We start from the raw sequence: 22,513 nt of genomic DNA on the forward strand, positions 1-22,513 counted from the left end.
TTTTTGCGATCGCTTAAGCCTATCTCACACATTGGTTAAATCGGCGAACGACTGTTCACACAGAACGATCTACGAATTTTTTGCGAACGATCAACGACGATTTGAGAACATGTTCAAAGATCAAAATGAACGATTTCTCTCACGTCGTTTGATCGTTCGCTGTGTTTATATGTACGATTATCATTCGAATTCGATCGTTATCGCGCAAATTCGCACGATAATCGTTACGTGTAAACGCAGCATTAGTCCAGCAGCTGATTGGAGCAGCTCTAATTTCAGCACCAAGTTCAGCTGTACAGACCTAGCAGTGCAGTAACCCCTGCACCGCCAGAAGTCTGTCAGACAAGCCAGGTGTGGCTGGAAAGTAAGACACAATTAAGACAACATTCAGTGCAAACAACAGACAAACTCAGCGCCTCCTCGGCTGCCCGGCACGGACCGTCACATTCCTAACATTAATACTTTATTTTTAAAAATTTACATTTATAATCATTGTAACAGTTCATTACTTCATTACAGTGAAACCTTGAATTACGCGCATAATTCTTTCTGGAAACATACTATCCAATCCAAATTACTTGTATATAAGGAATAACTAGTTCTGTAATTTCTCTACCCTTGTATGAAATATTCCGTGATTCTTTGCTTACTGGTGTTGTGCCGAGGGACTGTCGTAAGGCAAATGTAATGCCGATCTTCAAAAAGGGCTCTCGAACTTCCCCAGGTAACTATAGACCCGTAAGCTTAACGTCCATTGTGGGGAAACTATTTGAGGGGCTTATAAGGGACTACATCCAGGAATATGTAGTGGCTAATAGTATTATAAGTGATAACCAGCATGGTTTTACTAAGGACAGAAGCTGTCAAACCAACCTGATATGTTTCTACGAAGATTTGAGTAGAAGCCTGGATGGGGGCGCAGCTGTGGATATAGTGTACCTGGATTTTGCAAAAGCGTTTGACACAGTTCCTCATGGACGTCTGATGGGTAAGTTAAAGTCTATCGGTTTGGAAAATTTAATGTGTAACTGGATTGAAAACTGGCTTAATAATCGTACCCAGAGAGTGGTGGTCAATGATTCCTACTCCGAATGGTCCCCGGTAATAAGTGGTGTACCCCAAGGGTCAGTACTGGGCCCTCTTCTGTTTAACTTGTTTATTAATGATATTGAGAATGGAATTAACAGCAATGTTTCTATCTTTGCAGATGACACCAAGCTTTGTAGTACAGTACAGTCTATGGAGGATGTGCAGATGTTACAGGATGACTTAGACACACCTAGTGTTTGGGCATCCACTTGACAAATGAGGTTCAATGTGGATAAATGTAAAGTTATGCACCTGGGTACTAATAACCCGCATGCATCATATGTCCTGGGGGGAGTTACTCTGGGAGAGTCACTGATAGAGAAGGATCTGGGTGTACTTGTAGATAATAGACTACAGAACAGTACACAATGTCAGTCAGCTGCTTCTAAGGCCAGCAGGATATTGTCATGCATTAAAACAGGCATGGACTCTCGGGACAGGGATATAATATTACCGCTTTATAAAGCTTTGGTGCGGCCTCATCTGGAGTATGCCGTCCAGTTTTGGAACCCGATTCATAGAAAGGATGTTCTAGAGCTGGAGAGGGTACAAAGACAGGCGACTAAACTAATAAGGGGAATGGAGCATCTTAGTTATGAGGAGAGATTAAAAGAATTACATTTGTTTAGTCTGGAGAAGAGACGTTTAAGGGGAGATATGATTAATTTATTTAAATATATAAATGGCCCCTACAAGAGATATGGGGAAAAGATGTTCCAGGTTAAACCCCCTCAAAGGACAAGGGGGCACTGCCTCCGCCTGGAGAAAAAAAGGTTCAATCTCCGTGGGCGACAAGCCTCCTTTACCATGAGAACTGTGAATCTGTGGAACAGTCTACCACAGGATCTGGTCACAGCAAAAACAGTAGAGGGCTTCAAAACAGGGCTAGACAAGTTCTTAGACCAAAATAATATAAATGCATATGTATAGAACCTATCACCCCTCCCCCTTCCCTGTATCCATCCCCTCCTTGGTTGAACTTGATGGACATGTGTCTTTTTTCAACCATATTAACTATGTAACTATGTAACTATGTAACTAAAACTAGATTTGTTTCACATCCAAAAAATAAGGTAGGTAAGGTGTTCTGTATCAATAAAGAAGACTGTATCAGTAAAGAAGGGGTAAATCAGTTAACACTCCCTCCACACACAACTCTCCAGGTGGTTTCAAACCTGCTGGTGCTGATACTAGTGCTGGCTGCCTTGATCAGCTATCGGTGAAGGGGTTTATTCAGGGGTCAAAAGCTGCAGTGATGCAGATGTGCATCGGAGGAGAGACAGGAATCAATGGCATCAATGGCAGAGTTGATCAGGTAGCAGTGGAGTAAAATGAAATCTCTTTCTATCCAATACAGTATCAGGATGGGACCACAGGAGCGCTTGTGTTAAAGGGGTAGTGCGGTGGCGTCTCTAATTCTCTATTTAAAATCCAGCACTACATGACAAAGTTCTATAACCTTTCTTGCCGGCATCCACTGTGTCCGGGTCGTCTTTTAGTCTAAATCCTTTTTAATCACGTCAACACATTGGTTCAGCGGCCATTTTGTGTCAACGTGTCATGCCGTTCCCTGTTAAGCCAGCCCTCAGCTCTGCCCCTGTCTTTGACATGGATGCCGGAGGTCACATGATCTGCAGCTTGCTCAGCTTTTATTGGAGTTTGTCTTATAAAACGCTTTCACACCAAGTTATTTGTAATTCAAAGTTTCACTGTAATATATTTTGGCATTAAATAAATAGGATACATTGTTTAAGGAGCTGCACATTACATCAACCTATCATCCAAAAGATAGTCCGGGAATAGAGAAACTATTCATTCCATGAGATAATTCACATTCATAAACTCATGCAGACTGGTTTTGCACATATCATGCATAGTTGTACATGTAAATGTTGCTCTTCTTTGGCCACTGTTAACACAAAGTGGCAGTATTTTAACTAGATACATTTGTGTATTTGATGCCTGCTTGTTCTATAGGTATGAATATCACATGATATGATCTAAACTTTACAATAAGAGCTGTATACGATGCCTGTGCCCGGAAAAACTTACTCTTACTAAAGTGTCTGCTGGATTAAAACTGAATGCAGCAATGTTAAACATGGCCAGAAGAGGGCCCTATAGCTGTATGAAGATTTCCCACTGCCTATGCTGTAATCTGAAGTTAATAGTAAACTTCAGTTAAAGATTACATATAATATTTCACTCTTCCTTTATAATCCATATAAGTATGGGTGTGCACACCAATAAATTTATCATAATCCTTGTATTTTAGGTATAGGACTCTGAATGTAGCTCTGGAAATTGATTATTTGTCTCGTATTGTGACCAATGAGATTGAGTTTCCTCTTCATTATGCTGATTATTTCTTGTCTTCTTCATCAAATGGTAAATGCGCACAGGGTCATCGTGAATCAGCTCTTCTTCAGCTAAACATTCTGCTGTAAGCTCCTCACTGTTCAGGTATATACTGGATTTAGATACAATACTAGCATTTATTCTGTCCATCTCCTCAAAACTTTGTTTACGCTTTAGTTTAGCTTTTCTTGGCTTTCGATTTTTACCAGGTCTCTTTGGGCTGAGATCGAGGTCTGCATAGCACATTTGTTCTTCTGGATCCACCGGCTAAAATGTAACAAAATAAATGTTATACAATATGCAATGTGTAAAGCTAATCTTATTATCACTGTTTAAGTTTTTTATTCCTCAATCTTTTCAATCATTAATTTTAGTTAGGTACTTTGTTCCTACAATCAAATGATCTATCTATCAATCAATCAATCTATCATCTATCTATCTCATATCTATCTGTTTGTTTGTTTGTCTATATCATATCTATCGTGTTCCACAACATTACTCCAACGAGTTTAAACAACAAAAATTGAGTTTATTCTATCAAATGTGCATAAAAGGAGATGCTTCAGTTCGCTCCCAAAATCTTTCTAAAGCCGAAACGGCCGGTGTCTGAGAAGATCATCCCGGTCAGTACTGCAGTACCGTCTGGATGATCTTCGTTTCTGTTGAATTCAGATGCGGGTGCATCCGTGTGCGCCTACGTCCGAATTCCTCCCTTCACACAATGGAACGTGGGACCGGAGCCGCATGCTACATTGTGTGAACTGACAGGTTCTCTGTGGCAGAGTTTTCTGCGGTGCCGCTTGCGATCCCAGTTTACTATGTGTATACACTCCGGCCGGGATTCCCTCTAGCTGCAGTACAATGTAAGTTCAGTATTATTCACGGCCGTGTTGCAAATCGGCAACAACGGCCATGATTAATACTGATCTTACATTGTGTGAACATAGCCTTAAAGGATAACTATAATTTTAGGTTTGGGGTTTGTGCAGGAACCACCCCAAATGTGTTGCAACCCATGAGGAACAACACTTGAGTGAAAGGGTTCCTACAGGCAAGCTGGGTCATGTAGTGCAGGCTTTCCTTGTTCCTGAGGGCCGGAACAAGAATCCAAGGAGGGAGTTGAACTTTAGGACTGATACTTCTGTGCAAACTAAGGTCTCAGCTTGGCCCATGTGCACGGCCAATTCAAGGTTTTCTGCTGCCTAAGGCGAAACCTGAAATGGCGCCCCCCAAGATGTACAAAAATAAAGTGCAACATGAGAGTGATCTGTCTGACAACCTGGAAGTAGTATAAAGACTACATACAGTGGGATACTGCATTATAATAAACAAAAACAGTATGTTAACAGTAGGTGCACCAATATACTGAACACAATAAAACATACCTGGTTTTCTTCCACATTTCTATCATGAGGAGTTGCCATTGGTTCATAACAGCATTCATCATTACTATGGTCTATGGTTTAGAAAAAAAATAATGTGAAAGGTCTTTGTCATGCTGTACTCTATATACAACAACAAAATGTTCCCTAATATAATTAGTATTATGATATTGTTATTGAATTTTATGTAAAATTTAAAGCTGACTTCTTTATAATGATAATTCATAAGATGCGGTGTTTGTGTATCTTTCATTAGATAGGATGTTTGTGTATCATTCATGAGATGCAGTGTTTTTGTATCATTCATTAGATAGGATGTTTGTGTATCATTCATGAGATGCAGTGTTTTTGTATCATTCATTAGATAGGATGTTTGTGTATCATTCATGAGATGGGGTGTTTGTGTGGAATCCCACCACGGGTGTTGCTCATAGTTACACCCTTTACAAAAGCCTGTACTTTTTGTGTATCAGTGGTGATGAAGTAGTGTTTCAGTAGTGTTCCAGTGTCGCTATTGCAAGTGTATATACTTAGTTGATGCACAGCTGCAGAACTGTAAGGGTTATTGTTTATTAATGTCACATGGATCTGTAGACCAATAAGCGTGTTTTCTTCTTCTGTCCTATCACTTCTCTCTTTACTTCTTCAGTATGCCCTCTTCACCCATACAAAGCACACCCTATAGGGGGCTGAAGATAGGAAGTCACATGTGTAGAGGAAGTGTAGTGCTTTTTGTCACAAGACTTTGTAGAGGAAGGACACGGGCCAGAACGCTCTCTGCAGCAGTCTACTTGGGCCATGGCCCTCTGCCAAGTCCTCTGTCTCAGTGTGCAGTCCAGAAGCAGACTTAGACACATGAAGTTAACCTTTTCTCCTCAAGTAACTCCACTCGACACTATGCAGTGTTTAAGTGCCTCTGTACCCACAACCTGTCCCCCCCAAACCACTTGTACATTTGGATAGCTGCTTTTAATCCAAGATCTGTCCTGGGGTCTGTTCGGCAGGTGATGCAGTTATTGTCCTAAAAAACAACTTTTGAACTTGCAGCACTGTGTCAAACGGCCTTGGCCTAGATTGTGTATGCATTAGGCTGGCACAACCTCTCTGTCCCTCCTCCCCACCCTCTTCATCATTAGGAATGCCACTTATCTGAACATTGCACAGCTGCCTTAAAGAGTCACTGTCGTATTTTTTTTTTTTGCAGAAATCAATAGTCCAGGCGATTTGAAGAAACTTTGTAATTGGGTTTATTAGCCAAATCTGCCATTATCTGCATGTAAAAAGCCTTTTCCCAGGTCCCCCCCTCCTTCCTCTTTTTCATCCACTCTGAAAAATCTGAAAATTGTGACTTGTTGCAGGAGACGTCCCCTGTCTGTTCTAGGGAGAGGGGAGGGGGGAGGAGGAAGGAGGGAGTTAGCCGGCAGCAGAAAGCAGATAACAGAGGATTACAGGCATGGAGCTGGGTGACAGCTGTAATCCGAGCTCAGACAGGTCACTGGTGATGGTCAGAACAGATAACGGGTGAGGGATTTGTAGATTAACTCTTTGTTGTCCTGTTTTGGTCTTTTCTTTAGCTCTCTCCATAGGAGAACAATGAAGACAGGGGGGAGAGCTTCAAACTGCTTTTTCATGATAAAAATGCATTTTTCGGATAATAAACCCAATTACAAAGTTTCTTAAAATCGCCTGGACTATTGATTTCTGCAAAAAAAAATTTCACGACAGTGACACTTTAACGATCCAGCCCATGTGCCAAGCTAACACAGCTGATGAATAGGAGACAATCTGCCTGGAGCATTCCTAAAGATGAGGAGAGCGGGGAGGAGGGACAGAGAGGGTGTGCCAGCCTAAAGCATACACAATCTAGGCCATGGCAGTTCGGCATAGGGCTGCAAGTTTAAAAGTGTTTTTTTGGACAATGACTGCATCACCTGCCGAACGGACCCCAGGACAGATCTTGGATTAAAAGCAGCTATCCAAAGGTACAGGTGGTTTGGGGGGTCAGATTGTGGATACAGAGTCACTTTAAACCCTTCCTTAGAAAGGACAAGTCAGAGATCATCTCAACCCACACCGTGGACTAGGAGAGTCGCAGTGCAGGACAGTATCCACAAAAGCAGAAGGCTAGCAACTGATCCAGATAGAGCAAAGTTTCTAGAGGCCTTTGAACACTATGTCGCAGTTGGGGTGTCAGCAGGGAACCCTCAGCATTCCGCTTATCCCAGGTAACAAGGTCTGGGGCTTGTGTCACCCACTAGAACGGGTCCCCCGACACTGGTAGGGCATTAGGTGGTGGGAAGGCTTGCAAGAAGGCCTGAGTCATTTGCTCATGGCAGGAGCCCAATAAGGAATCCTATATAACATTGTAAACCTTTAAAGGCCCCATAATTGTGTGGATTTGTATGTGGAATTCACATTCGTAACTTTAAAAAACAAATCCCAATAACTTAAATCACATTGTAGTTTTCTATAGTTTCGTGGAATCTTTGTGGAAAAGTCATCCAATGAAACATAGAGCTCACTAAGGGTGTGTTTACACAGAGAGATTTATCTGACTGATTTTTGAAGCCAAAGCCAGGAACAGACTATAAACAGAGAACAGGTCATAAAGGAAAGACTGAGATTTCTCCTCTTTTCAAATCCATTCCTGGCTTTGGCTTCAAAAATCTGTCAGATAATCTCTGTGTAAAAGGACCCTAAAGGGGACATTTATTAATTAAAAATGTCCGCGCAGCTCTGACAGAATGGAGATTTATGTAAAGGCTCACTGCCTCTATATAAATCCAGTGCGGGCGAGTTCGCGCGCCAGGAAACTTACGCCAGCTCAGAGCTGGAGTAGGTTTCCTGACTATTTTTTTGCGAACAAATTGATGAATTGAGCGGACTCTGAGCTCTTCTTTCAGAAGGCGATATAGTCAAAACTGTGAGTACAAGCTTCTTCTGTTAAGTCACACTTGGTCTAAATTCCCCCGGCAGAGTTCTGTGCTACTAGACATGGCCCCTGGGCATCCCCTTAGCCTTCCTTCACAAACCCAGATCTACTTCTAAGCCAAGTACCCTAGCTGACCATTCTATGTTGTACTTCACATCTTGTTGCCAAAGTATATTGTATTGCACTGACGATTCTATTAGTAAACTGTTACAGTGCTGGACTCTTGTGGTTATTTTGCACCCGCATCTGCATCTACTCTCTGTTTCTTACCTTTCAAAGCCTAGTGTTAGTATACACTGTGACAACTGCCTATTTGGTAAATCCCAACACCTAGCCCACTGCTAACAACATCCAGCAAACCCAGGTTATGGCATTTCTATGTTCTAGGGCTTATTTACTAGTTATTATTTTTGCCTTCAATGTTCTTCACCTTCACCAAAAAAAAATCAGAATCAGATTTGTTTTGTATCGTACAAAGCAAAACTGGTTGATCAAAATAATTTGTCAATATTTGAGTTATATTACTTTCTATTGTATTTATCCTTTAGAAACCAGATTCAACAAAACTGATATCCACTTACCAAGAATTGGCAGCGCCAGATTACCATAAATTGGGTTATTTTCAACATAATGCTGGTCATAACTGCAGAAAAAGAAATATTATATATGTGATCTACCTTTTTAAAGCAGACTCAAGTATATAGACAATTACTTTTGTACATACACTCATAGACAAAAAAATAACACACCAAGGGTTTTTTGAAATTATATAAAACTATAAAAGTTTATGTGTGAATTAGGGATGAGCGAACCAAACCATTACGAACCAGTTTCGTTACGAACTTTGGGAAAAGTTCGGTTCGGGATCAAACCGAACTTTGAGAAAGTTTGTTACGAATCTGGTAAAAATAACAGCGGCAACACAAAATTTTACTTTTGTCACAGAATAGACCAGGAAACAAGGGATTATTACTCCTAGAATCACTTGTATCCTGGTTTTCTGTGAATATCAAGATGTGTGACATCACCCCTGTTAGGGTGAGACCTTAAATTAGTCTCCTCAGATATACCTGGGTGCTGCCTAATCAAAAATGTAATGTGAAAGCTGTCTGTGAGTATTAACCAAGACACATGAAAGCAACTTCAGTGTTCAAGCTTATTGAATTTATTAAGGGAAAATCAGTTCATATCTTTACAATCAGGTTCAAAAAATAGAAGAACCCCGTTTAGCCGCAACAACAAAAAGTTTAAAAAAAGAAAAAGTCCCATCACTGTCACAGAAACAAAAAAAAGTCCCATCACTGTCCGAGAAACAAAAAAAGTCCAAAAAAAAGGGTCCCATCAGCTGTCCCATCACTGCACAGTTGTGTAGACAAATGTTGGCGACTTATTGGGTATCTTGGTGTCCAAGACCGTGCACCCAGGTGATGATGTCTGGTCCTTTAATTATGGGCAAGGGCAGTACATGTTTGTTACTGCCCATTGGGTCAACATTCCCCCAGAAGACCACAAGAAAGTTAGCCCATTCTTGCCAGTGTCACTTCCCGGGTGCTTTAGGGGGCCAGTTCTGCACAAGTTCTGCCTCCACCAGCTTGCAACCATCCACCGCTTTGACTGCAGTCAAACCTTCCCCGGTGTCTTACCAACAATGTCAGGCCCAGCGCTCTCAGGCTGTCCTCCATTTTGTGAGCCTGGGTGAACGAAGCCACAGTGGGCAGGAGCTCCTCCAGACAATCAGGGAGGAGAAGGAGGTATGAGAATGGCTGACCCCAAGTCAACTAACAATGGGAAGTGTTGTAGCCCACAAAGGGAGGAACATTGTCTCTGCAGTGCAGCAGAGAGGACTGCGTCATACACTTTGTATGGCACATGTGATAAACCTCATAGTGCACAGGTTTCTTCGAACATGTCGTGCCAATTGTTGATCCCTTTTGAGGACGCGACTCTGTGAGCAGGCATCAAGGACATCATCCCACTCGTCTGTATTCTGGAAAGTGCGGTAACCAACATCAGCGAGGAATCCCAGGCCACCACTCCAAGGCTGACCATCCTCCTCCATGAATAGTCTGTTCGCAATCATACTGGCCTGGGTTCAATAAGGTGCTGCCTCCTCCTCCTCAAATAGTCTGTTCCCAATCATACTGGCCTGTGTGCAATCAATTGGTGGCGCCTTCTCCAATAGTCTCTTTTCAACCATACTGGGCTGTTTGCAATCAAGTGCTACTGCCTCCTCCTCCCCCTCCTCCACACTGGGTCCAATACAGTACTATTACTGCTGCTGGTTCCACTGTCAAATGTCCACTCTACTGGGTCCAAGGAACTTTGTGTCCTATGTCCTGTGTAATCACTGACACCTTAGCTAATTTTTTTTTCACTATTTTTGCAGTTTGATTTTTTTTCCACTTTTTTCATTGTAATAGCAACTGCAACTAAACAAAACTATACCCTATCAGACTCTCACTATTGTAGCTGCAATTATTCAGCCGTTATAGCAAGGTTCGTTTTAGGTTCGGTTCGTACGAATCTGAACTTCACGAAAGTTCGCCGGATCGAACCAAACCGAACTTTTCAAAAGTTGGCTTATCCCTAGTGTGAATGTAATGATGATATATGTAAGTGATTACAATATTAGAGCAAAAGGATAAGTTTATTGGGGAAAACTGCACAACTGAAAGAAAGCTGTAGTATGCTCTAGAAGTAGAGGTTGGGCCACCTCTATGGTTGAACCCAGGGCCGTCCTTAGGGGTGTGCAACCCATCAAACAAAGGGGGTTGCTGGGTGCCACGCTGCCCCATTTAATTATAATTAAATAATGTTATAATAGTAATAATGTTATAAGGTATCTATGTATGTACTGGGGCACTTAATATTGTGTGGGAGCACTTTTAAGTAATTATACTGTGTATGGGGCACAAAAGGAGCCATTATACTTAGTGGGGAGCACATATTTCTAAACTGTTAGTGTCCCCTTTATTTTGACTAGGAGTGACCTATTGTCATACGTGATAGCTTCCTAGATCATTACACCATTTGTAGGGGGAAGTGTGTTATTCCACAGTAAAAGTAGGATAAAAGGTCTCAGCATGAGGCCTCCATACTCAAGCCTGTCATCAGACCCCAAACAGAACCTAGATTCGATGTTAAAGGAGACCTGTCTGCCGGGTCAGCACCAAACAAAAACCCCACCCCATCCCCGGACAGGAAAGATCATACATACCGGCTCCTGCGCATCCCGCTACTGGTGTCAGTTCCGCCGCAGAGATATGGCTGTCGGCTCATAAGCACGCTCAATATGCAGATGAGCACTGCTCGATTGATTTCCTATGGTCATCGGACTCATCTAAGCTCATTTGCATATTGAGCATGCTGATAAGCCAACGGCCATATCTCCGCCGTGGAACTGAGACCGGGAAGAGCAGGAGCCAGTATATATGGCATGCCCTGTCCAGGGGTGGGGTGGGTTTGGCGGCGCTGACCCAGCTGACAGGTCTCCTTTAAAGATGATTCAGTCCCATTTGGCAGCATCTCATGAATGGTGGAACATGTAATAGGTGCTGTGACACCAAACTTAATTCTGCTAAGGGCCTGGAAATGGAAAGGGTGAATAATGAAGGAGGATCAAGATAAGAAAATTACCATAATCTTAAGCGCCCCGTGCACTATATGAACATTTCAGCAGGTTAATTTCCCTTTGACAGCCTGGTCAAAATGGCCAAGATGGCAGGCAACTCATTGAACTGACCATTCTTCTGCTATCACTTCAGTAATGAGCCCCTCCAGTCTGTCAAAATCTCTTTAAGTGCATTGTAGGGGCATTTCTAGCAGTCAACAATCTCTTGCCAAGAAGTACACTATGCAAATATAGATTTTGAGAACCCCTGTTTATGCCAGCTCATGGCAAGACTCAGTATCTAATCAGATCACACCTAGAATCATTTACATATCTGTCTGAAACTTTATCCCCCCAATATCTTTTATGGGACAACCTCTATAAACAGGAATATATTTAAACACTGAAAGTATCACCGATTCTTACCTTATGGTGGCCTGGCTGCAATATTTCACAACTTTTCCTGTGTTAATAACCAATAAAAACCGAAGAAAAAATGAAAAAAAGTAACAAAATGTAACAAAATGACTTAACACAGTATAAAATTCCCAGCATTAAACGCGGTAAATGTGGAACATTTCAGAAAAACCATCAGAAAAAGATGCCATAGATCGATCCCAAAGATCCCACCTAGCCAGAATCCTGCTCCACACTGATGAGGGGCAACACCCTGAAACAGCTGTATGTGGATAGAACCTGGCCTTGGTTTTTCCCTTGTCATTACATTGACTTATAGGGCGATTTAATATGGTGGTTTTCTTACAGGAGCCACCCCTTGGCTGGGTCCTTCCCGGAGGGATATCTGGCTAGTCCTGTGTTTTGAGACTTTCTGATGAGGCTCCACAGGCTTTTCTTTTCCATATTCATGTTTCCTAGGGGGCAATGCATCTAGGACTTCACTGCACTGAATGCTTTCATTAGCAGCCATTTTGTCATTTTGGCTGGTCTCCCTGAGATCAGCGATCTGTTTCTTTTATGGCTCTACTAGCCATTGCTTCCACCTAGCCAGAATCCTGCTCCACACTAGAGAGGGGCAACACCCTGAAACAGCTGTATTTGGATGGAACCTGGCCTTTGTTTTTCCCTTGTCATTATATCGACTTATAGGACCACTTAATATGGTGATTTTGGTGGTATCCTTACAGGAGCCACCCCTTTGGCTGGGTCCTTCCAGGAGGGATATCTGGCTGGTCCTGTGTTTTGAGACTCTTTGATGAGGCTCCACAGGCTTTTCTTTTGCCCAGGGGGCAATGCATCTAGGACTTCACTGCACTAAGCGCTTTCATTAGCAGCCGGCAGTGTTGTCGTTTTGGCTGGTCTCCCTGAGATCAGCAATCTATTTCTCTTCTAGAGGTAACATGGCTTTTTTTGGAAAAAGTACTGTGGCTAGATGGTAGTTACCAGTCAATAAGAACATAAAACATAGTAGGGTGGGGGGGGCACTTATCAAGACCAGCATATCTGTATGGCAGTCTTACCTAAATCCTTGCCACCATGTCCCATGCTGGATTTATTGAGAGGTGCTCGCCTCACAGTAAATCAGGTAAATTTTGATTGAATTACAGCTACTTGCTGGTGTGCGTAAAAATCTGCATTTTTTGGCAATGTACTCCAGGGGGGACATGTATCAAGTGGCTTATCTTTGTTTTTTGGCGGAAAGTGCCGATTTGCGAATATTTTATTCGCAAAACGGCCATTTTGCGAATAAAATTTTCGCAAATCGCCACTTTCTGCCTTGTACGCCAAGGGGGGCGGGGAGGTGTGGAGGAGGCGAAACGCATTGCTAGATACGCATTGCAAGATACGCAGGAAACCTACACCAGCTTTCAGATGGCGTAGGTTTCCTGCCGTGCACACCGGCGCGCACTGGATTTATGTAGAGGCAGTCTGCCTTTACATAAATCTCCTAGCGCCGGAGAGGCAGGGACATTTTTAAGTCCGGCTGAAAAAACGTTGGACTTAATAAATGTCCCCCTAAGTGTTGGGTATGATAAATGACCCCTATGCCTACAAATGCTTTTCTCTTTGTGTATTTTTTCTCTCTTGTGGGGCCTTTTGCGGTCAATAGCAGTTTTTTAGAAACAGTACTCTGTTTTTTTTTGTTTTTTTGTTTTTTTTTGTGGTGGTGGTAGTAGGGGGGGGGGAGTTCAACAAGTTTGTGGTGTTGATCCTTTAAACATTCATAGTTTTCTGTACTAATAGTTTGCTACTATGTGCCATGTGCCAGTACAATGTACTGTTAGTAAAATGTACCTTCGTAAAGGTAAAATGAAACAATCAGAATGCTAAATACCATACAAGCCTAATGATTCTTTCTATTAAGAATTTGCCATCAATCTACACAGTCCTTTGGGAGACAAGCCATCTGTACCAGGAATAATTGTACACAAAATATTAGGGCTCTAAAAGTCTTCAGTCACTGGATGAATGTACTCAAAGCTGACAAAAATCTTAAAAACAGTGAGAAATTGTAGTACAATGAAGAAAATGGGCCGTAAATATAAAAATAAAAACCTACCTTTTTGGTGTTTTTTGATGCAGTGTACAATATTAATCATTAAAGATAAAATGAAAGCCAATGAAATGATCCCCAATGCCACTAGCGGCTCCATGCAGGATCCTAGAAGTACAAAGAGAATGGTGCTTGGTATTGGTTTGAGGTTTTTTTATCTGAATTCCAAACACTGTAAACATTTTTTTAATACATTGGACAATCCCTTGTAAGCTCGAACTCCCTGGAGATTTCCATGTGTGACATGTTCTTAGTTGCATGCCTTTTTTTGAAATAAATTTGACTGTGACCATATCATTTACTAAAGGCCAAAAGAAAGAGTATGAGTCGGCACTGTTGTTGTCTGGGGATGTCTGTTAGAGGTGTGCGGTGAGCAAGCTAAGTGTATTAATAAGAGCTCAATGAAGACAATAGTGGTGCTCTGCTTAAATGTCCATAGACCTATAAATAGTTCTCTAGTCAATAAGAAGAAAAGATGCACAGCGGCACTCACCAATGATTTGTTTTTTATTTCATCCGCTTAAAAAGCAGGAGTATGTACAGCCATTAGGCTGAAGTGGAGAGCTACAGCTGTTTTGCAGGAATCACCAGCCTGCCTCTGTGGCTCCCGTCTCCCTGATGTTCTGCTCAGCCAATCAGTGGCTGCGGCGGGATAGCGCACTGATTGGCTGAGCGGGACACCAAGGAGCCGGGAACCCCAGAAGCAAGCCGGAGCGCGGACCGGTAAAGTAATCACCGGCCTGCGACGGTTTATGGAGGATGAGGCTTTACATACCTGAAAATTCCACTGTGAGTATGTAAATCAATGCAAACTGACAGTACTGGAAATCGCAGCGAACTCGTATCATCAGTAAACATTAGTAGTGTACTCCCATGGCAAATAGCATTTTGCTAGGGTATCACTTTGGAAATGGTGTGGGGTCAATTTCTGGGACCAAAGGTCCACTGAAGGGAGTGGCACTGGCTGCAGTTCCCTGTACAACCAGGTGGTCAGGAATCCTGCTAGGGAGGGAAAAACTGAAAAAATGCCACAAGCTTCACTCCCAATGCAGTTGGGTCTCCGAATTTATGACATATCCGTCTGCTTAATAGTTTCATTCATTGTTTTGTCAGCGTCTTCTGATAATTTTTATATTTGTAAGTGTCGCCTTTAAGCCGTACATTGTGTAGCATTGTGTAATCCCATCATTTTAATAGAAATAAAAAGGTTTGCCCAAGATGGTGTGCTTTCATATGTGCATTCATTTTATCACCTTGATAAGTTTAGGTTTTTTCATCTAAATTTTTTAAAGAAACTCTGGCAGGTGTTTTTAGGATGAAAAATAATATGAATAGTCACATATAGAATTTTTTGTGCGCCCCCCCCCCCCCCTCTTTTTTTTTAAAGATTGTAAGCTCTTGTGACCAGGACCCCTCCTCTTGTGCTGCCCCTTTTCCTTACATATTATAAGCACTTTTATTGTTAGTTTGTTGTTATGTAATGTCTGATGTTTGCCTGTTCCCTCTGTATTGTAAAGTTGTATGTTATGTATGTTGGTGCTATCTTAATAAGGTGTATTGTTAGTGTAAAAGGTTTTGTATTGACATAGGAAGACATTATGTGCAAACAGAAATTTGGGCACAGGCTTAAAAGCATCTACTATCTATCTGACTATTTGTTCTCTTTCTTAGGGTATATGCACACAGAGTAATTCACGCAGAAAACTCAGTGCGAAATCCACCGCTCATCCTGGCTTCCCTCTCCGTCGGCTCCATAGACTCCATTCTATGGTCGGGTGAATTCTACTGTCTGTCCAAAAAATTGACATGTTATTTCTTTGGATGGACGACGGAATCCACCCGAGCATATAACGGGTGGAACTTCAAGTGGGAGCGCAGGGGAGCGAGTGGTTTTCCGTGAGAATTACTCAGTGTGCATATACCCTCATGCATAGGCTATATCCATGTTTTGCAGGACTCCCTAGGGCCGCATCCAGCTTCTCCGGCAACCAGTATTTAAATGCCAAATGATCCGATTCGAGCATGCTTGAGTTGCGCTCATTTCTAATAAGCATACTAATATATTATATGTGTAGTAATATGCATAGAAATTCCTATACAGTAAGAATTACAGGTGAACACAGCATACGCATACGTATCAAGTGTCCCTCCTTTATACAGTCGTGCATAATTTTTCACCTTTGAACAGTAAGGCCATGTTCACACAGTGTATTTTAGCATTAAACAACAGCCATTGTTGCAGGTAGCAACAACTGCCATTGTTTAAAGACAGCGATCGATTAAATTGCAGTGTATGGAACCATGGCCGTAATGTATACACCCTATATACACTACAGCTGTTGTTCTCTGTAGCCACACGAAATAATTGACAGGTCTATTTTGTACAACCGCTATTCAGTGAACAGTGGCCGCACAAGATAGCCTGTGCTCACAGTGTAAGGTACGGCTCCCGGCCATACTTTAAACTGTGGTCTATGGCAAATTGGCGAGCCGGCACACTGGAATATGCCCACCTTCCAATTAAAATAATTGTCTGATACTACCGTATCAGTTGGGTGAACACGTCAGACATCAGCCATTGTTCATACACTGTGTGAACATGGCCTACATTTCAATACATCTTATACATGGAGTTTATAAAGTTATCAACTCTTTCCAATTTTTCCTGTTTGCATAATAGCACATATTCTGCACATTTTGTCAGGATATATTTCTATTAAAGAATATGGCCATGCATCAAAAAGTAGGATTTTTACACCATGGCCTTTAAACCTAGCTGTGCAAATAAGGTGAAGGTACAATAATAGGCCGAATATGTAATAATAATAAGATGCAAATACTAAAAGTCCATGTTTCCACATATTAATGTTAGCTTCCATTTTTATTATGGTTTGGTTCAGAAAGCTTTCCCATCTCCTAAAGTATCCTGTATCATATAATAGATTCCTTATTTAGTTTACATTATATAGGATAGGAAGTTGTACTAGAAAAATGTTAAACATTGTTAAATATTAAAACAAAATGTGATTGGTTAATTGTGTGAAATCAAACTACTACATGCTTTAAATTATATATTTATCTGAAATAAAAGGAAAATATGTTGTTTTTTTCCCTCCACTTAGGGACAATTGGTAAATGACGCAGAGGGTTAATAAGTTGAACTGGAGAGAATTGTGTCTTTTTTATCATTACATTATTTACTAACTCAATGTTCCTGGGGTATATGTAAAATTGTTACTATGCTCAAAACTACCATTAATAATACAGGTGTGTGGTCATGTAGCAGAGCGGTCATTGAGCTCCTCCCTTCTGACCCTGACTCTCAGATCCATCTCCTGTCTTTATACCACCTATAGCTATGGCTCTGCTAAGTAGCACAGAGATGTTGTATATTTGCTGAGATACTGTAGATCCTATAAAGAAGAGAAGCGCTCGCGGATGCTTATCGTGCCCTCGTAAATAGAAATGTTTGGGGGTTTTTTTTGGTGTAGTCAGTCAGAAGCAAGTAAGATCATTTTCCATAACAGATAAATAACTGATCATGACGTACGTACTTTATATTTAAGAACAACCTAATATATGAGATATATGATGATGATATATGAGAACATCTAATATATATGAGATATATGATGATATATGAGAACATCTATAAAGAATAACTTACAAGGCCTTGCTAAAGCTTACCAGTAGTATGATTCTCTGTATAATTATAAGTACGTACCTGTAAAATGGGTCATAGCTGAACAATGCTTTCTGCTGAGTAAAAGGAAACATTAGACAGAGGTAGATTTTGTCACTGGTAAAGGCATGTATGTTTGTTGCATCCCTCTTTTTGTGCAGTTCTCAAACAGGAAACGTGATGCATAAAGATAGCAAGTTCCCTCTAATATAAAATGCATAGGTGTCTCTTTTTAGCACTGTCAAGGTACTATACAAGTGCATTACAAAAATGATGTCTGGTTTAAAGGTTCTGGGCAGCCACATGTACCATAATTACAATAGCGTAAGTGATATGTAGTATGCAAATGGCATCGTACTGTTACCTGTTTGTTCCATTACATGAAAGTTTGCGTTGTGTAACATATGCACATTTACAGTACACACACACATTTACTGTGACAGCCATTAAAGGGGTTATCCTGCTAAAATCTGTTTATTTCCAACTGGTTTCAGAAAGTTATATACATCTGTAACTTGCTATTTAAGGCTAGGTTCACACTATGTAACTGTGCGGCTGTATTTTTTATGCGGCTGTAAATGTGCGGATGAAACTACGGCCGTGGGAAAAAATAGACATGCGGCTCAAAACATACGGTCATTTACTTGGAAATCTGGTTCAACTAAAAATAACAAATAAAATCTTTAGAAAGTGATGCAAACACCTCTGGATGCATCTGGGAAAGCAGGGAAACAGTTTACAGGAATCGCTATTACCGGGGTTTGCGATCCTCTGTAGTATGCCGATGCCGATGCCTCTCATGTTTAATATATTGAATTAATAAAACACATTTTCGTTGTAATAAAGTCCCTTTCATTGTTCAATAATTAAATTTAAACGATTCCATCATTTTGCAATTAAATATACTGTTAAAATAAATATATATATAAATAAATGTATATTTATATATACATTTATTTTTTTACAGTATATTTAATTGCACAATGATGGATTCGTTTAAATTAAATTATTGAACAACGAAACTGATTTTATTTCAACGAAAATGTGTTTTATTAATTAAATATTAATTAGTACAGGAAGCTCCATAAGCCGTTAATTCATATGCCGGCAATAGAGCATTCTGTACTAATCATCACTTTACTTTAATTAAAACATCAAATGTTTCTTCTAATTATGTTATCACAATAGCATTATTAGAAGAAACATTTAGAATTATATGTGCGCTCAGCTGATTGGCTGATCGGCTGAGCGCACATATAATTAGCCGGTCCGCAGCACAGTGACTTCATTGTGCTGCGGACCAGCGAAGAGGACACATCGGGGTGAGTATAGAGCTCTCCCCACCCCTTCCCCTGCACTGCACCCCTCCCAGCAAGGAAGGGGGGTCACTTAACCCCTTCTTTGCTGGGATGGGTGCAGTCTGACATCAGTCTGGCCCCCAAGGGGTTAAGGGGGATACAATACATCCTCCCTTAACCCCTTGGGGGCCAGACTGTAAGCAGCGATCTGTAAAGATGCTGCATACTGTAAGGAGCACAACACCGCTCACAATGATGGGTGTTGTGCTCCTGTTTGTGTGTTTTTTGTGTGTTTCTCCCTTTTTGTTTTACAGATATCGGTATCCTGGGGATTACGCCGGATTCCGTAGACTACGTCGATGACCAGCAGTTGTTTGTTGTTTTCTTTTAATAAAATGGTCAATGAGGGGTGTGGGGGTGTTTTTATTTGAATAAAAAAAAATTTTAACTTGTGTCTTGTCTTTATTTCTTTACTTTATAGACTTAGTAGTGGAAGCCGTCTAATAGACGGAATCCATTACTAAGTTGGGGCCTAGTGTTAGCCGGTATAAAATGGCTAACACTAACCCCCTATTATTACCCCAGTACCCAATGCCACCAGGGGTACTGGGAAGAGCCGGGTGCCAGTGGTCCCGGAGCATCAAAATTGGCGCTCCTGGACCGGGCGGCAGCAGGCTGGTAAGATTTAGGCTGGGGAGGGCCTAAACCAATGGCTCTTCCCACCCTGGTGTTACCAGGCTGCTGTCGTTTGGTTTTCAACCCGGCTGGTTATAAAAATAGGGGGGACCCTATGTGTTTTTTTTTTTAAATAAATAAATAACTAAAAAAAAACGCAATAAAGAAATAAAGACAAGACACAAGTTAAAAAAAATTTTTATTCAAATAAAAACACCCCCACACCCCTCATTGACCATTTTATTTAAAAAAAAACAACAAACAACCGCTGGTCATGGACGTAGTCCACGGAATCCGACGTAGTCCCCAGGATACCGATATCTGAAAAACAAAAAGGGAGAAACACACAAAAAACACACAAACAGGAGCACAACACCCATCATTGTGAGCGGTGTTGTGCTCCTTACAGTATGCAGCATCTTTACAGATCGCTGCTTACAGTCTGCCCCCCAAGGGGTTAAGGGAGGATGTATTGTATCCCCCTTAACCCCTTGGGGGCCAGACTGATGTGACCCCCCTTCCTTGCTGGGAGGGGTGCAGTGCTGGGGAGGGGGTGGAGAGAGCTCTATACTCACCCCGATGTGTCCTCTTCGCTGGTCCGCAGCACAATGAAGTCACTGTGCTGCGGACCGGCTCTTTATATGTGCGCTCAGCCGATCAGCCAATCAGCTGAGCGCACATATAATTCTAAATGTTTCTTCTAATAATGCTATTGTGATAACATAATTAGAAGAAACACTTGATGTTTTAATTAAAGTAAAGTGATGATTAGTACAGAATGCTCTATTGCCGGCAATATGAATTAACGGCTTACTGGAGCTTCCTGTACTAATTAATATTTAAATAAAACACATTTTCGTTGAAATAAAATCAGTTTCGTTGTTCAATAATTTAATTCTAATGAATCCATTATTGTGCAATTAAATATACTGTCAAAAAATAAATATATATATAAATATACATTTATTTATATATATATATATTTATTTTAACAGTATATTTAATTGCACAATGATGGATTTGTTAGAATTAAATTATTGAACAACGAAAGGGACTTTATTACAAAGAAAATGTGTTTTATTAATTTAATATATTAACTATTAGAGGCATCGGCATTCGGCATCATTGCCGGCTATTTTTGAAGTACTCCGTACGGACCGCCTGTCAATCCATGGCCGCATTTCCAGCCGCAAACAATGGTCTTGTTCATTTTTTACGGGTCCGTTTACCATAGGGCTGTAGATTCATACATAGTGTGCACTGTGCAGCCGTATATCGTATACTTTCCAGCGTACGCATGAACCACTAAAAATACCGCCGCACAATTACAGCCGCACAGTTACATAGTGTGAACCTAGCCTAAAAATCACAAGTTTTCCCATACTTATCAGCTGCTGTATGTCCTGCAGGAAATGTTGTTTTCTTTCCAGTCTTACCCAGGGCTCTCTGCTGACATCTCTGTCCGAAACAGGAACTGTCCAGAGCAGGAGCATATTCCCATAGAAAACCTCTCCTTCTCTGGACAGTTCCTGGGCTCTGGTGCAAACATTTACTAGAGGTCCTCCAACCCCTGGCACAAATTCTCTTCACAGCTATTGCCCACCAGAAACTTTCAGTTGTATTGCTGGATCTCAAATGACCCATTGATTAGCCCAGTGTTCAATGTACTGTTCGACGTTAAACATAATTTGCTTTCTAATCACAAAAAGTTGTCCGCCCACGGTCTTGAGTCAAATGGAAGATGGTACTATCCCATATATACAAATATAAAAAAAAGTTGTTTGGGCACATCAAACTAATATAGTGGAAACTCTTCAGCATACCTCCCAACTGTCCCGGATTCAGAGGGACGGTCCCGATTTTGGCGTCACGTCCCGCTTTCCCGGTACAGCCCCCGTGTGTCCTGCCGCCACCCCCCCCCCCCCCTCCCCGCACACTGGCAGAGCAGGAAACATCAGCTTCCTGCTCTGCTAAAACTCTTGTGGCCGTAGGCGTCATTCTGCCTCCGGCCACAAGAGGCCGCTCTCTCCCCCATAGCTCCCAGGGCCGGATTATCACAGGTCTATGGTGCGCCCCGTATACACCATCAGTACCTGGCAGAGAGAGCTGGGGCCAAAGGAGGAGGCTGCCGGGGTCCAGAGCACATGACCTGCATCAGCCTGGAGGGAGGGAGAGCAGAGCAGTGGTGAGTGCTCGGGGAGGGGGGTCTGTCAGGTGTCCCTCAGCTGTGCATGGTGCTTATCCCCCCTCCTTCCCCAGCTCTGTGCCCCCTGTGCTTATCTCCACCAGCTCTGTGCCCCTGTGCTTATCTCCACCAGCTCTGTGTCCCTGTGCTTATCTCTACCAGCTCTGTGCCCCTGTGCTTATCTCAACCAGCTCTGTGCCCATGTGCTTATCTCCACCAGCTCTCAGTGCCCCCTGTGCTTATCTCCACCAGCTCTGTGCCCCTGTGCTTATCTCCACCAGCTCTCAGTGCCCCTGTGCTTATCTCCACCAGCTCTGTGCCCCCTGTGCTTATCTCCACCAGCTCTCTGTGCGCCTGTGCTTATCTCCACCAGCTCTGTGCCCCTGTGCTTATCTCCACCAGCTCTGTGCCCCTGTGCTTATCTCCTTATGGGGGGCACAGAGGTGGGGTATCTACTATATGAGGGCACAGAGGTGGGGTATCTACTATATGAGGGCACAGAGGTGGTTTATCTACTATATGAGGGCACAGAGGTGGTGTATCTACTACATGAGGGCACAGAGGTGGTGTATCTACTATATGAGGGCACAGAGGTGGTGTATCTACTATATGAGGGCACAGAGGTGGTGTATCTACTATATGAGAGCACAGAGGTGGTGTATCTACTATATGAGGGCACAGAGGGGGTGTATATACTATATGAGGGCACAGAGGGGGTGTATATACTATATGAGGGCACAGAGGTGGGGTATCTACTATATGAGGGCACAGAGGTGGTTTATCTACTATA

General features: G+C 41.9%; 1 protein-coding gene across 1 annotated transcript; it reads right to left on the reverse strand.

Annotated features, from left to right (window-relative positions):
• Positions 1-2,153: 2,153 nt before the first annotated feature.
• Positions 2,154-17,652, reverse strand: TRAT1 (T cell receptor associated transmembrane adaptor 1). Its single transcript, XM_069972454.1, has 6 exons — positions 17,608-17,652; positions 13,890-13,991; positions 11,798-11,834; positions 8,343-8,404; positions 4,833-4,903; positions 2,154-3,714 (listed from the first exon to the last, which is right to left on the reverse strand). The coding sequence occupies exons 1-6, from the start codon at positions 17,621-17,623 to the stop codon at positions 3,361-3,363; spliced, it is 642 nt and encodes a 213-aa protein (XP_069828555.1). The 5' UTR covers positions 17,624-17,652; the 3' UTR covers positions 2,154-3,360.
• Between the last annotated feature and the right edge of the window lie 4,861 nt (positions 17,653-22,513).

Source organism: Dendropsophus ebraccatus, chromosome 5 (assembly GCF_027789765.1).
Source record: "Dendropsophus ebraccatus isolate aDenEbr1 chromosome 5, aDenEbr1.pat, whole genome shotgun sequence".
Taxonomy (NCBI): domain Eukaryota; kingdom Metazoa; phylum Chordata; class Amphibia; order Anura; family Hylidae; genus Dendropsophus; species Dendropsophus ebraccatus.